Consider the following 14763-nt stretch of genomic DNA (forward strand, 5'->3'; position numbering starts at 1 on the left):
AAACAAACACTGAGGACAGATGTAACAAAATATGCACAAATATCTCAGTACAAAACAGCTAAGGCTAGCTGTCAACCATAAGAGAACCACCGTTCATCTCACCGCTCCTGCGTCTTAAGTGGCTTCTCCCTCAGGTTTGTCCGCCCTGGGGTCCCTCTTAGCCTCCTGCTTGGACTCCCCGGCATCCTGAGGAGCGTCCATCTCTCACTCTGCTTTCCAATTAGTGAGAGAGGACGCCAGGCTGCTGCGACTCTTCTGTGCTGGCGGGCGGAAGTGACGTCATTACGGAAACCGGAAACGTCCGTTCCGCCATTTTGGAAGAGGGAACCCAATGCGCACGGCCTCCTGCTCACCGCTCTGTTCCCACACGCCCACTTCTCAGCCAGTCGCCTCCGCGAACAGCGTCTTCGCCGCAGCCATCTCTTCCCCACACTCCGATATCCTGCGGCATGAAGAGGTAAGCCGCCTGGCAACCATCCACCTTGCGACCACTGTGCATTTCCTCCAGGCAGCATGCCGTTACTAGCCCCTAGCCACCCAGGCTCTCCAGGACTCCGGCATACAATAGAGAGACCTGTTCCAGGGAACAGGAAACACCCATACTGCCGGACACCTGCGGTGGGTTGATACTTATAGAGAGATCTATTGGATGTTTCCTGTTTCCTGGGAGGGGTCAGATCTCGTAGTATACCTGTCCTGGAGGGTTACTGGGAAAAAGACAACTTTACTTACGGTAACGTCTTTTCCGGTAGTCAGGAGGACAGCACCCCTGGATGAGACTTGTCTCCCTCCCCACCGTGGACAGGAACTGCAAAAGAACAAATGTGCATAAGCAACAGGCAGCCTGCTATATAAGCCACTTACTTTGCTGCTATACCTCAGTTAATATAAAAGATAATACGGACACTAAAATGCTTATACAAACCTCTGACGCTCCACCCAAAAAGGGCGGGTTGTAGGGGTGCTGTCCTCCTGACTACCGGAAAAGACGTTACCGTAAGTAAAGTTGTCTTTCCCGGATCGTCACTCGGACAGCACCCCTGGATGAGACGATATACTAGAGATCAGGTTTAGGGCGGGACCACTGCTTGCAGAACCTTCCTTCCAAAGGATAAATCTGTGCTTGCAGATACATTGAGTCGATAATGTTTTACAAAGGTGTTATGACTCGACCATGTTGCAGCTCTGCATATCTGCTCAATGGAGGCCCCTGCCCTCTCTGCCCATGAAGTAGAAATGCCTCTCGTAGAATGAGCTCTGACCGAGGATGTTAATGTCTTCCCCTGCACCTGGTATGCTGCTACAATTGCCTGTTTGATCCAGCGCGCTAAGGTTGTCTTGGAAGCTCTATTTCCTTTTGTCTTCCCAGCAAATAGGACAAACATTGCGTCTGACTTTCTCCAAGAATTAGACCTTTCCAAATACTGTAATAGACTCCTTCTTACATCCAGTAGATGTAGTCTCTTCTCTTTATCATTTGTTGGATTTTCACAAAATGATGGGATATATATTTCTTGGTTCCTGTGGAAAGAAGAAACAACTTTCGGTAGAAATGCTGCGTCTGGACGTAATGTTACTCTATCCTCTGAAATAACACAGTACGGCTGTTTTATGGATAGCGCTTGTAACTCTCCTATCCTTCTTGCTGTAGTAATAGCTATAAGAAATATGGTTTTTAATGTCAGGAATTTGTCCGATACCTGAGATAAAGGTTCAAATGGAGACTCACATAATCCCTGTAATACCACATTAAGATCCCAAGCAGGTATTCTTGATCTTACAGATGGCTTTAGTCTCTTTAACGCCTGAAAAAAACGGATAATATAGTCTTCCTGTGCTAATTTTCTTTCCAGAAACACACTTAATGCTGAAACCTGAACCTTCAGAGTACTAATACTGAGGCCCTTCTTATAGCCACACTGTAAGAATTCCAAAACTGATCTAAGTGATTTATTGTTGAAAGATCTGTTAGTGCACCAGTCATTAAAGACTCTCCATGCCTTCTGGTAAATTACTCTAGTTACCTTCTTTCTACTATTGAGCAATGTCTCTGCAAGACCATCTGAGAACCCCTTGGATTTCAGTATTACCCACTCAGGTTCCAGGCTGATAGGTGAAGTAGACTCAGATCTGGATGCAACACTGGGCCCTGCGATAACAAGTCCTGCATCAGCGGTAGGACTATTGGCTCTGATATCGCTAGAGATTGAAGTAATGTGAACCAAGGACGTTTGGGCCACAATGGGGCAATCAATATGACCCTTGCTTTGTCCTGAATGATCTTCTTCAATACTCTTGAAAGTAATGGAATTGGCGGAAAGGCATACATCATCATGTTGCCCCAACTTATCGAGAACGCATCCACTGCCCAAGGAGAATCCTCCTGATACAGGGCACAAAATCTTTGACATTTTGAGTTATTTTTCCTGGCGAATAGATCCAGTTCTGGACATCCCCATTGAGAACTTATCATCTGAAAAGCCCTTGGGTTGAGTGACCATTCGTTCTGGTCTAACTTCTCCCTGCTTAGATAATCCGCCACCTGGTTTGATGTCCCCTTTAGATGACGTGCCTGTAACGATCTGACATTGTTCTCTGACCAAAACATAATTTTTGATGTTTGCTTCCATAACATCTGACTCTTCGTGCCTCCCTGTCTGTTTAAAAAGGCTACTACCGCTCTGTTGTCGGATTTTATCATCACATGCGTTCCTTTGATCTGATCCCTGAAGTGTAACAGTGCCCTCCATACTGCTTCTAGCTCTCTGCTGTTCGATGACCTTGAGCTCATCTGTACAGACCATTGTCCCTGAGCCGGAAGAGCATCCAAATGTGCTCCCCAACCCCATAAACTGGCATCTGTTGTGATTATGCTTTGATCTGGGTACTTCCATAACCGGCCTGTCGAAAGATGAACTCGATGCTGCCACCAAAGCAGGGATACTTTTATGTTGTGAGGGATAGGGATCCTCTTGTCCAATACCGTAAGGCTCCTGTTCCATGATCTGAGTATCCATAACTGCAGAACCCTTGCGTGGAATTGTCCCCACTGTACTGCGGGAAATGAGGCTGTTAGAAGCCCGAGTATTGCCATTGCTCTTCTCAGTGATATTGTCTTTGCATTCTGAAAGGAAAAAATAGCGTTTAGAATTGCAGTAATTTTTCTATCAGGCATGAAGATCTTCTCTTTCCTAGTATCAATGTTAAAACCTAGAAATTCTATGACCTGGGATGGAACTAAGGAAGACTTCTCCCAATTAATGAGCCAACCCAACTGCTGAAGATAATCTAACGTAGATTCTGTCTGCAATCTTACCCCTTCTGCTGAAGGTCCCCAAATCAGAAAATCATCTAAATATCCGAGGATATTGACTCCCTTTAATCTAAGGTCAGCTAAAACTTCAGACATGACCTTGGTAAACAGCCAAGGGGCAGATGAGAGTCCAAAAGGAAGAGCAATAAACTGAAAATGTCTTACCTCTTCCTCCATGTGGACTGCAAATCTTAGATACTGTTGAGATGACGGATGGATGGGTAGGTGAAGGTATGCATCCTTGAGATCTAGGGAGGCAAGAAAATCGTTTTTCTGCAAGAGATGAATCACAGATTTTATATTGTCCATCCTGAACTTTCTGTATTTTACATTTAGATTTAAGCTCTTCAGGTTCAGAATGAACCGGTAAGATCCCTGCGGCTTTTTTACCAGAAATACTGTAGAATAGAACCCTTTTCCTCTCTGACAACTTGGGACATATCTTATTACCCCCTTGTCTAGTAGGGATAGGACCTCGTTCTGTAATGCCTGACACCTTGTTTGGTCTTGTGGTTGGGGAGTAATGCAAAACCTCAGAGGGGGATGCTGATTGAATTCGATCCGGTATCCCTCTGATACAATCTTTAGCAGCCACTGACTTGTAAACCGAGGCTGCCATTCCTCTAAAAAATTTGCAACCCTCCCCCCCACTGGGATTCTGGCGTCATTGCTTATCCTGCCTCTTGGCCGGATTAAAGTTGGGTTTTGATTTCTGTGGTCTGTATGGAGCCCAACGCTTACCCTTGGAGGACTTGGAGTCCTGCTCTGACCTGTTAGGGGGACGAAATGGCCGCTTATACTGGAATGGTCTTTTCTTCTCTGGAAAATTTTTCTTTCTATCTGAAGTTCTATCTAGTGTATCATCCAACTTGGATCCAAACAGAAGCCCACCTTCACATGGTATTCCGCACAATTTCGATTTTGAGGCATTATCACCACTCCAAGTTTTAACCCATATGCCTCTTCTAGCTGAGTTAACCAAGGCAGTTGTTCTGGCCGTAAGCTTAACAGTGTCATCCGATGCATCCACCATATAATTGGAGGCATTTAGAACCTTAGGAAAGTCATTAAGAATTTCGTCTCGAGGAACCCCAGAAGCAATTTTATCTTGCATTTCTATTAGCCATGATCTTAATGATCTGCTCACTGCAGTGGAGGCTACTGCGGGTTTAAAAGTCAAGGAAGAGGATTCCCATGCTCTACGCAGAAGGTTGTCCATCTTTTTGTCAATTGGGTCTTTCAGACTACCAAAGTCTTCAAATAATAAATCCGTTTTCTTTGACACCCTTGAAAAAGATGGGTCCAACCTAGGCGGAGGGCCCCAAAATCCCTGGTCCTCCGGAGAGAAAGGATAACGATTGGATAAGGATCTAGGCCAAAAGGCTCGCTTCTCAGGGTTATCCCATTCCTTCTTAATCATACCCTTTAGGGTGGAATGAACTGGGATAAACTGAGGCTGGGGATCCGCCAAAGTTTTGTACATCTCATCCAAAGGTGTCAAAGACTTTTTCTCTGTCTTGATACCCATTGTATCATACATAGCCCCCAATAAATCTTTCATTAAATCAGTTGAGAAAGCAAATTTTGATTTGTCAATATTAGAGACCTCCTCTTCCATATCTGATGGCTGATCTAACTCAGAAATCTCTCCCTCAGATAATTCAGAACCTTCTATTTCACTCTCTCTTCTACGCTTAGATCCGGAGGAACCCGGCTGAGGCAAATTCAGAACAGGGGATGCCGGAACAACAACTGTAGGCACTGAATCCATATTTCCACTAGTTCCTGGAACATCAGAAGGAACTATAGGCTGTGAAGCAATGGCAGAGTCTTTACTCTCTTTAATTGCTGAAGACATCTCAGATCTCTTATCAGATTTGTCCGACTTGTCATGTTTTTTAGGCTACAAAAAAACACAAACAAGGAACAAATATTACTAGAGGTTCCATAGTAAATAATAATAACAAGCAGGAGTATTTCAGATACCACATCTACTTGCCAGAGAGGGGTCTTGTCCAGACTTAGCAGACTGCAAAGGAGCTGAACCTGAAGCGTCCTCCATGACTTCCAGTAACATCTGAGTCATGGACTCACCTCCAAATAAATACCTCTAACAGACCCAGCTGATAACACTTAATGCCGCCCCTGCCGCATAAATTATGCAAATCAGCTCACATACCTTAAGTAATCAGCCTAGGCTGATTCCCTCTCACCGCCGCGGCCCTGCCGCCTGATTGGCCCGGCGTCCTGATGTAATTACAATCAGCTGTTGCGCTGATTCACCTTTCTCCGCCGCGGCCCCTGCCGCTCTGCAGACCTCAGATCACGCGGGACGCCAGCGCGTGACTACTTCCGGGTAAAGCGGAAGTGACCTCTTCATGCGCGCGCCTGCGTGCATAACACCGCTGCCTTCCTTGGAGAAGCCTCCCATTCGCTGCAGGACTCCCCACTGATCACTGCTCAGCTCTAATGGGAGTCCTGCTACACGCTGCCCCTGCCGACTGACATGGATGGCACCCTGGAGACCTCTCCCTCCGTTCCGTCCGGGACAGGAAACTATACTGAGGTATAGCAGCAAAGTAAGTGGCTTATATAGCAGGCTGCCTGTTGCTTATGCAAATTTGTTCTTTTGCAGTTCCTGTCCACGGTGGGGAGGGAGACAAGTCTCATACAGGGGTGCTGTCCGAGTGACGATCCGGGAAAATTACTTAAAATACTGCTGAGCCAGCCATCTGACCCAGCTGAGAGTTCAAATTACAGTTGTGATTAGTCACCGATGAGGGGGAATTAGATAGGCTAAACTCTCTAAATACATACAGGGTGCATTCTCTCTGTTTTCCTTCTGCCCTATGCAAGAGTTCAGGTCCAATGTAAGGGTAGCTGGCTGCTAGGTTCCAAGTTGCGCTGTGTATGAAATGTTTACCATTTACGTTCTTTAGGGACCTGAAGGGTCCCTGAGAGGTCTGCTTAACAAATTCAATGGTTGTCTAGGAAGCGGTGGCAGGAAGGGAGGCGGACGCATATGGTACAGAGACTGGAGGCAGCAAAGCTCAGTCTGGACCAGAGAACATAGGAACAGAGCCCTTAAAGGGGAATTGTCAGCCACAAAAACAAATTACATGTACTCACTGCTCTGTGTTTAATATGCAGCCTGCAACCTTACCCTGCACTGCAAGCACTCCAATATATTCAGAAATGTTTCTGCTGTAATAAATCTCAGTTAGCTTTGCTCTATTTTTGCCATTGGAAACAAGAAGGAAACCTGTCACCAACCCTCCCACATTCCTGCTCCTTACAAATTGGCTGAGGGCAGTTTAGTGAACTGCTGAAATCTGATCTATACTGTGCTCACGTGTTTACAAAGCAAGCTATGACAGTGCAGTTTCTAGGAGAAAAACTGTAATGCTGGGAATACATGGTTCGTTTTTTAGGTAATTAGATGGTTCGATAGATAATTTCCGACATATCCGATCTCCCCTTGGATTCTTTTGCCGCTCGATTTCTGATAGAAGTGAATGGAAAAAGATAAGAAAAATGAGCGGAAAATAAGAGAATCGACTGCAGAATCGAGCAGCAAAACGATTGAGAGGAGAAACGCACAGCAGAAACGAGCCGTGTATTCCCAGCATGAGGGAGGAAATCACATCAGGATTGGCTTCACTCAGAGGGAAACCTGATGGAAAATGCTAGGAACAGAATTCTCTTTATTTATTATATAACATTCACTAAAATCAAAACGTGGACAGTACAATACAAATATAATGTAAGTAGAACAAGTAGTTATCTACTTATATATGTGTTTTTTTCTGGGATATTATGGCTGTCCCACTTGCTTTAATTAGCGCTTCTCAATCAATGAAGCTGTCGGCCTTGCTTCCTTTCTGCATTATAATTTGTCATTCAGTAGCTACGGCACTTTCTGAAAACCTTCAGGCTGCTTTCACAGTGAGACGTTACAGGCGCACGTTAGTGCAGCCTGTAACGCAGCCCACCGCACAGTAATAAAAAATCAATGGGCTGTTCACAGTGCCCACGTTGCGTTACATTGTAACGCAGCACGTACGTTGAATGTGCTGCATGCTACGGCGTTATGCGCGGCTAAGCTGCGTTAGACTGTGCGCACATGCTCTGTAGTGTTGGAGGAGGAGGTCTTCCCTCCTCCTCCTCGGCCAGCCACATGGCTAATTAATATTCACTGCACGGTGTGACGTGCAGTGTTTACTTCCTGGAGCGCCGCTCTGTGCGGCGATTGGCTGGCGGGACCACGTGATGCCGCATGTGTCCAAGAGAAGGCACCGCGGCATCACGGACGCCAGAGTGAGCTGCACAACGCGGCTCACTCTGACGTCCACATCTAAGAGCACCAGGCGTTGCGTTAGGGGCACGTTATGCGACCATAACTTCCCCTAAAATGCAACGTCTTGGTGTGTAAGTAGCCTCATTCACTAGAAGTAACCCTGGGACCACTTACAAATCCTCGCTACAGCAATAAGCAAATCCTTCAGTTGCAAGCAGCTAGTTTAAAGTGGACCTAAAGTCATAACTTCCTCTCTACTCTAAAAGATAAGCAACAGCATAATAACCTTTAATGAAAAATATTTCTTTGTTACAGCTGATAGAAATCCTACAATAAATATGCAGTGTGTCTACTTCCTGCTTTTATAGAAGCAAAGATAGGGTTAAGTTAACATTCTGTCTTTACAAATTAGCTGCTCTGTCGAGTCAGCCATTTGGCACAGCTGAGAGATAAAATTACAGTTGTGATTAGTCACAGATGAGTGGGAATTAGACAAGCTAAACTCTCTAGATATATACAGGGTGCATTCTCTCTGTTTTTCTTCTGTCCTATGCAAGAGTTCAATTTTAAAGTAGCTGACTTTTATGCAGTCATCTAGCTTCCAAGTCCTCAGAACTTACTGCGCACGCGCTGGACGCTAATGCGCAGTAGCCAAGGAAGCAGAACTTTCATGTGAGCTTAAAAACCATACAGTGCTGGTGCTCCAATGAAATAGCCTACATTAAATTATTTTACTGTTTCTCTCCCTAACCCTTAACCCTTTTGCTTATGCATGTAGGCCGAATTGACGGGCAGGCAGAAATGATGGCACACTGGCCCTAACAATAGACATAGCTGAACAGCTACTGTAACAAAAACGCCTGGAAAATCGCTCTGATCTTGCGTTTTCAGAGCGGTTTTCCACTTTCCTATACTTTAGCATTGAGGAAGAAACGCCTCAGAAATCTAAAAAATGCTACAGCCCCCGAGACTGCGTTTGTGCAAAAAACGAACCGCTCTGGTGTGCACCAGCCCATTGAAATACATTACCCGAACAGTTTTCAGCCTGCAAGCTTTTTTAAAAACGCTCCAGAACCGCTGAGACGTGCGGCGCACCAACGTCACCTACTCTTGTCCCACACAGACGGAGAGAGAGCAGAGCAATCTGCGGCTGTACTTGGTGTTCATTCACACCCCACGGTCACCACCGCTGCCACTGCCCTCTAATCTGCTACACTGCCAACGCTCTGTCTGCTGCCTGATAGACAGGCCAGTCCAGTAGTCTGTTTGTTCCGCAATTTTCCAGACTGCTGCTGAAATGAAAGTGGACCTGCTGTCTGCCCTTACCTGAACTTGGCTGTCCTGAACTCAGATCTTCTACTCTGCTCTAAAAAATACGCAACAGCATAATAACCTTTAAGAAAAAAATTTCTTTGTTACAGCTGATACAAATCTTGCAATAATCTGCAGTGTTTCTACTTCCTGCTTTCATGGAACATATTGTTAACATCCTGTGCTTTCAAATGAGCTTATCTGTCATGGCACTTGCAGACAGGTGACACGGGAGAGGTCAAATTACAACTTTAGACAGGCTGAGGCTAAACTCTCTTAAGCTACGTACACACATACAACAACGATCATTCGTTGTGAACAACAAACGATCTTTTAATTGATGAAAGGATGACTTAAAGTGAATGTTTACCAAATACAAAATAAAAAGTCAGATACTCACCTAAGGAGAGGAAAGGCTCGGCCCTAATGAGCCTCCCCTCTCCTCTCCTGGTGCCCGGTCCCGCGCAGGATACGCCGTAGCAGTACTCGACCAGTTCGGTCAAATACTGCCGCTTCCGCAGCCGAAGGGAGCTTTCGGAAGCCTTCGGGAGCACTCAGGCTCCCAAAGACGGGCCGCTCCATACTACTCATGTGCGAACGCCCTCTATGACGCACTTGCGCGTGCGTAGTATGGAGCGGCCCGTCTTTGGAAGCCCGAGTGCTCCCAAAGACCTCCGAAGTCCCTGCGGCGGCGGACGAGAACGGGGGAGCCAGCGCAGCACCGAGGGCACCGGGAGAGGTGAGGGAAGGCTCATTAGGACCGAGCCTTCCCTCTCCTTAGGTGAGTATCTGACTTTTTTATTTTTTAATTGGTAACCACTGGCTTTAAGCAAAAGTAGCTTTTAAAAGTGTGTAACGATCTGATCGTTTGATAGTGAAAGTGTTTTAGTATACAAACGATTAGCTGCGCACATTAAATTCTGCAAAACAAGTGTCCTTCATCTGCATACAATCCAATCCGAACAAGGAATTACATGAGTGGCAGAGGGCGGCCTGATGACCCCATAAGCGCTGAGGACCCATCTAGCAGAGGGTCAATTGTTAATGGTGAGTGCCCACTGCTTGGGGTGTGGTGGTGGTATCTCGCTGAAGTGGACATTGTTTGGCAAACCTGGAACTTAGGAAGAGCGCTGAATGTCTATAGGGTTGTATCGTATGCAGATGAAGGACACTTGTTTTGCAGAATTTAATGTGCGCAGCTAATCGTTTGTATATTGTGATTTGATTTAAAGGAGCAGCGCACCAGCAGTGAATAGTCACCCGTTTTTAATATATCAGCGCAGTTTCTGTGTATATTGCAAGTGTTTTAGTGTCCATTCAAATTACAATTATGGTATAATCATGGAGCAATTAACGTGTCACAGGACACATTCATAGAACGAACGTTAAATAACAAAAACCACGTGTTGTGCTTGCGCATTAAAATGAAAACTTCTATGGAGATATAACGAAATGCGCATGTCAAGCCTACTACGAACGAAGGTTTTCTAACGATGTAATCGTTTTGCAAACGATCGTCATTTAAAAAAATCCGCCAAGGCAGATCTTTCGTTTTTCACGATCTAGCTCGTCCATCGTTTGGCTTAATGATCGTTGGAGGTTGTTTTTTAAACTATCGTCGTTTGAAATGATTGGGGAACGATCGTTTCAAACGACTATAGCCGCATGTGTGTACACGGCTGGGTGCACACATAACATAACATGAAAGGCTGTGTTTTGTCAGGTTTTTTTATTCTTTTTTTTTTTATTTTTTTTTTATGTTGTGCATTTTTGCTGCGTTAGCGTTTTTTTTTTTTAAAACACAGATGCATTTTTCAAGCGTTTTGTGTGCATTTTAATGCACTTGCGGTTCGCATGTTTTTCATGCGTTTTATGCAAATCACTAGAAAGACAACAGGAAGTGGAAATACATTATAAAACATTTTTTTTAACCAAAAAGGCATAGAAAAACGCATACCATTGCGTTTCATTAACTTTCATTACATGCGTTTTTGAAGATTATGCAACAAAACAAGTGTTTTTGAAAACGCACGCATCAAAAATACATATGCGTTTTTTCCTGCGGCCCATAGACTTTCATTAGCGGCAAAAATGCAACTTTTTTGCAACGCCAGCGTTTCTGCTATGTGTGCACCTAGCCCGAATACATACAGGGTATATTTCTCGACACCAAGCACGGGGAAAAATATGTGCTTGAACATGATGTGTACACATGATGCCCCCTTCACATTTCTGGCTGTTCCCTTATACAGGATCTTCTCAAAAAATTAGCATATTGTGTTAAAGTTCATTATTTTCTGTAATGTACTGATAAACATTAGACTTTCATATATTTTAGATTCAAATACACACAACTGAAGTAGTTCAAGCCTTTTATTGTTTTAATATTGATGATTTTGGCATACAGCTCATGAAAACCCAAATTTCCTATCTCAAAAAATTAGCATATTTCATCCGACCAATAAAAGAAAGTGTTTTTAAAACAAAAAAAAGTCAACCTTCAAATAATTATGTTCAGTTATGCACTCAATACTTGGTCGGGAATCCTTTTGCAGAAATGACTGCTTCAATGCGGCGTGGCATGGAGGCAATCAGCCTGTGGCACTGCTCAGGTGTTATGGAGGCCCTGGATGCTTCAATAGCGGCCTTAAGCTCATCCAGAGTGTTGGGTCTTGTGTCTCTCAACTTTCTCTTCACAATATCCCACAGATTCTCTATGGGGTTCAGGTCAGGAGAGTTGGCAGGACAATTGAGCACAGTAATACCATGGTCAGTAAACCATTTACCAGTGGTTTTGGCACTGTGAGCAGATTCCAGGCCATGCTGAAAAATGAAATCTTCATCTCCATAAAGCTTTTCAGCAGATGGAAGCATGAAGTGCTCCAAAATCTCCTGATAGCTAGCTGCATTGACCCTGCCCTTGATAAAACACAGTGGACCAACACCAGCAGCTGACATGGCACTCCAGACCATCGCTGACTGTGGGTACTTGACACTGGACTTCAGGCATTTTGGCATATCCCTCTCCCCAGTCTTCCTCCAGACTCTGGCACCTTGATTTCCAAATGACATGTAAAAGTTGCTTTCATCCGAAAAAAGTACTTTGGACCACTGAGCAATAGTCCAGTGCTCCTTCTCTGTAGCCCAGGTCAGGCGCTTCTGCCGCTGTTTCTGGTTCAAAAGTGGGTTCATGCTTCCATCTGCTAAAAAGCTTTATGGAGATGAAGATTTCATTTTTCAGCACGACCTGGCACCTGCTCACAGTGCCAAAACCACTGGTAAATGGTTTACTGACCATGGTATTACTGTGCTCAATTGGCCTGCCAACTCTCCTGACCTGAACCCCATAGAGAATCTGTGGGATATTGTGAAGAGAAAGTTGAGAGACGCAAGACCCAACACTCTGGATGAGCTTAAGGCCGCTATTGAAGCATCCTGGGCCTCCATATCACCTGAGCAGTGCCACAGGCTGATTGCCTCCATGCCACGCCGCACTGAAGCAGTCATTTCTGCAAAAGGATTCCCGACCAAGTATTGAGTGCATAACTGAACATAATTATTTGAAGGTTGACTTTTTTTTGCTTTAAAAACACTTTCTTTTATTGGTCGGATAAAATATATGCTAATTTTTTGAGATAGGAATTTTGGGTTTTCATGAGCTGTATGCCAAAATCATCAATATTAACCACCCTGGCGTTCTGATTAAATCGCCAGGGTGGCTGCGGGAGGGTTTTTTTTAAATAAAAAAAAAACTATTTCATGCAGCCAACTGAAAGTTGGCTGCATGAAAGCCCACTAGAGGGCGCTCCGGAGGCGATCTTCCGATCGCCTCCGGCGCCCAGAATAAACAAGGAAGGCCGCAATGAGCGGCCTTCCTTGTTTTGCTTATATCGTCGCCATAGCGACGAGCGGAGTGACGTCATCGACGTCAGCCGACGTCCTGACGTCAGCCGCCTCCGATCCAGCCCTTAGCGCTGGCCGGAACTTTTTGTTCCGGCTACGCTGGGCTCAGGCGGCTGGGGGGACCCTCTTTCGCCGCTGCTCGCGGCGAATCGCCGCAGAGCGGCGGCGATCAGGCAGCACACGCGGCTGGCAAAGTGCCGGCTGCGTGTGCTGCTTTTTATTTCATTAAAATCGGCCCAGCAGGGCCTGAGCGGCAGCCGCTGGCGGTGTTGGACGAGCTGAGCTCGTCCAGACCGCTCAGCTGGTTAAAACAATAAAAGGCTTGAACTACTTCAGTTGTGTGTATTTGAATCGAAAATATATGAAAGTCTAATGTTTATCAGTACATTACAGAAAATAATGAACTTTAACACAATATGCTAATTTTTTGAGAAGATCCTGTATATGCCTGTGTAGAACTGGCCTTGGGTGTGGCACGGGAGCAGCTTAATTGTCACTCTTTCTTATCTCAAAAACTTGGGAGGTATCACGGTATGCAATAAATAGTAGACATATGCGTTATTTATGGTGATACAATTTTGCAGTCTTTGGGCTCTATTCTCAATGAGTTACCGCATGAGTTAAATTAGGTAGTGATAAACACCGACCAAAATATCTCGATTTTCAAATTCACAAATTTTTTTCTCACTAAATTACCTCATGTGGTAAAAATGAGGTAAAAGTGTGGTAATTACCTCAAAATTTATCTCCAATTTGAGATTCTCAATTGAAAAGTTGGTGTTAATTAAGGATGTTTTTATCACCTACAAATGGTAGGTGATAATTATCACTTCTCTGCTTTTGGCCTTCAGAATGGAGCCTTTTGAGCTTTGTTTGCTTGAGTTTATGTCAATTTTACATAGCAGGCAGAAAAGACGAGTGTGTCTAATCTCAAGGCGTTCTTTCAGACCTCGTACAGTCTTTTAGATGATTTTATAGATACCGAGGAGGAAATTCCTCTCTGCTCTAAAAGATCAGCAACAGCATAATAACCTCTAAAGAAAAACATTTCTTTTTACAGCTGATACAAATCTTGCAATAAATCTCCAGTGTATGTACTTCCTGCTTTCATGGAAGCAGACATAGGGTTAACATTCTGTGTTTACACATTAGCTGCTCTGCTGAGGCAGCCAGCTGACACAGCTGAGAGCTCAAATTACAGTTGTGATTAGTCACAGATGAGGGGGAATTAGACAGGCTAAACTCTCTATAGACATACAGGGTGCATTTCTATATATTTTCCTTCTATCCTGTGCAAGAGTTGAGGTCCCACTTTAAATGTGACAGGCTTTCCTGGGTCCTCTCTGTGTACTGGGTGGCAAGCATATGGGCTGCCCTACAGTGGTCAAAAATGTTTTTTTTTCCCATACATATTACTGACTGTTTTATCACCTGTTTTACTGCACTTTTATCAAACATTTATCACACTCCGTACATTTTTAGTGAATACTCATTATTTTCACTGAATTATCACTGGAGGTAATTTTTCACCCAAAAAAAGCGTTACCGCATATGGTTTTGTGAATAGAGCCCTTTGTAGCTCTCTTCCTCGGTGTCGCCACTAGTTAGCCTGACGCACTAGCTAGTTCATATTTCAGCAAATATCTGATCTAACGTCCAACGCTGCAATACAGTAGCAAATGTCAATATCAGTATGCTAAAATGATTGCTTTAAATGCCTCCCATTCACACAGAGATTTACTATTGCAATAACTTCCAGCCTGAACGTGCTGTGCTAGCCAAGGTTGCAACGTCTGTGACTCGCCTTCACCTCGCGCTTAATCCGAAATACATGCAAAAAATAAAAAGGAAATTACAACTCAGAAAGTTATGTTACGCAGCCGTACACGGCTGTTTCCGCCGACAGTATGACGTCACATCCGCCGGTAGCTGCGCTCTG

At 44.5% G+C, this 14763-nt stretch overlaps 1 protein-coding gene across 1 annotated transcript; it reads right to left on the minus strand.

Moving 5' to 3' along the window:
* Positions 1–1697: 1697 nt before the first annotated feature.
* Positions 1698–3932, minus strand: LOC137540799 (uncharacterized). Its single transcript, XM_068261956.1, has 2 exons — positions 3479–3932; positions 1698–3124 (listed from the first exon to the last, which is right to left on the minus strand). The coding sequence occupies exons 1-2, from the start codon at positions 3930–3932 to the stop codon at positions 2418–2420; spliced, it is 1161 nt and encodes a 386-aa protein (XP_068118057.1). The 3' UTR covers positions 1698–2417.
* Between the last annotated feature and the right edge of the window lie 10831 nt (positions 3933–14763).

This window comes from Hyperolius riggenbachi, chromosome 12, assembly GCF_040937935.1.
Source record: "Hyperolius riggenbachi isolate aHypRig1 chromosome 12, aHypRig1.pri, whole genome shotgun sequence".
Lineage (NCBI taxonomy): Eukaryota > Metazoa > Chordata > Amphibia > Anura > Hyperoliidae > Hyperolius > Hyperolius riggenbachi.

Bases quoted from the DNA above. Each gene is read 5' to 3' on its own strand.
- LOC137540799 (XM_068261956.1), bottom strand. From the start codon at position 3,932: ATGGCAGCCTCGGTTTACAAGTCAGTGGCTGCTAAAGATTGTATCAGA. The intron at 3,125-3,478 runs GTAAGACATTTT...TTTTCCTTTCAG, and splicing joins CAGTCCACATGGAGGAAGAG to AATGCAAAGACAATATCACT.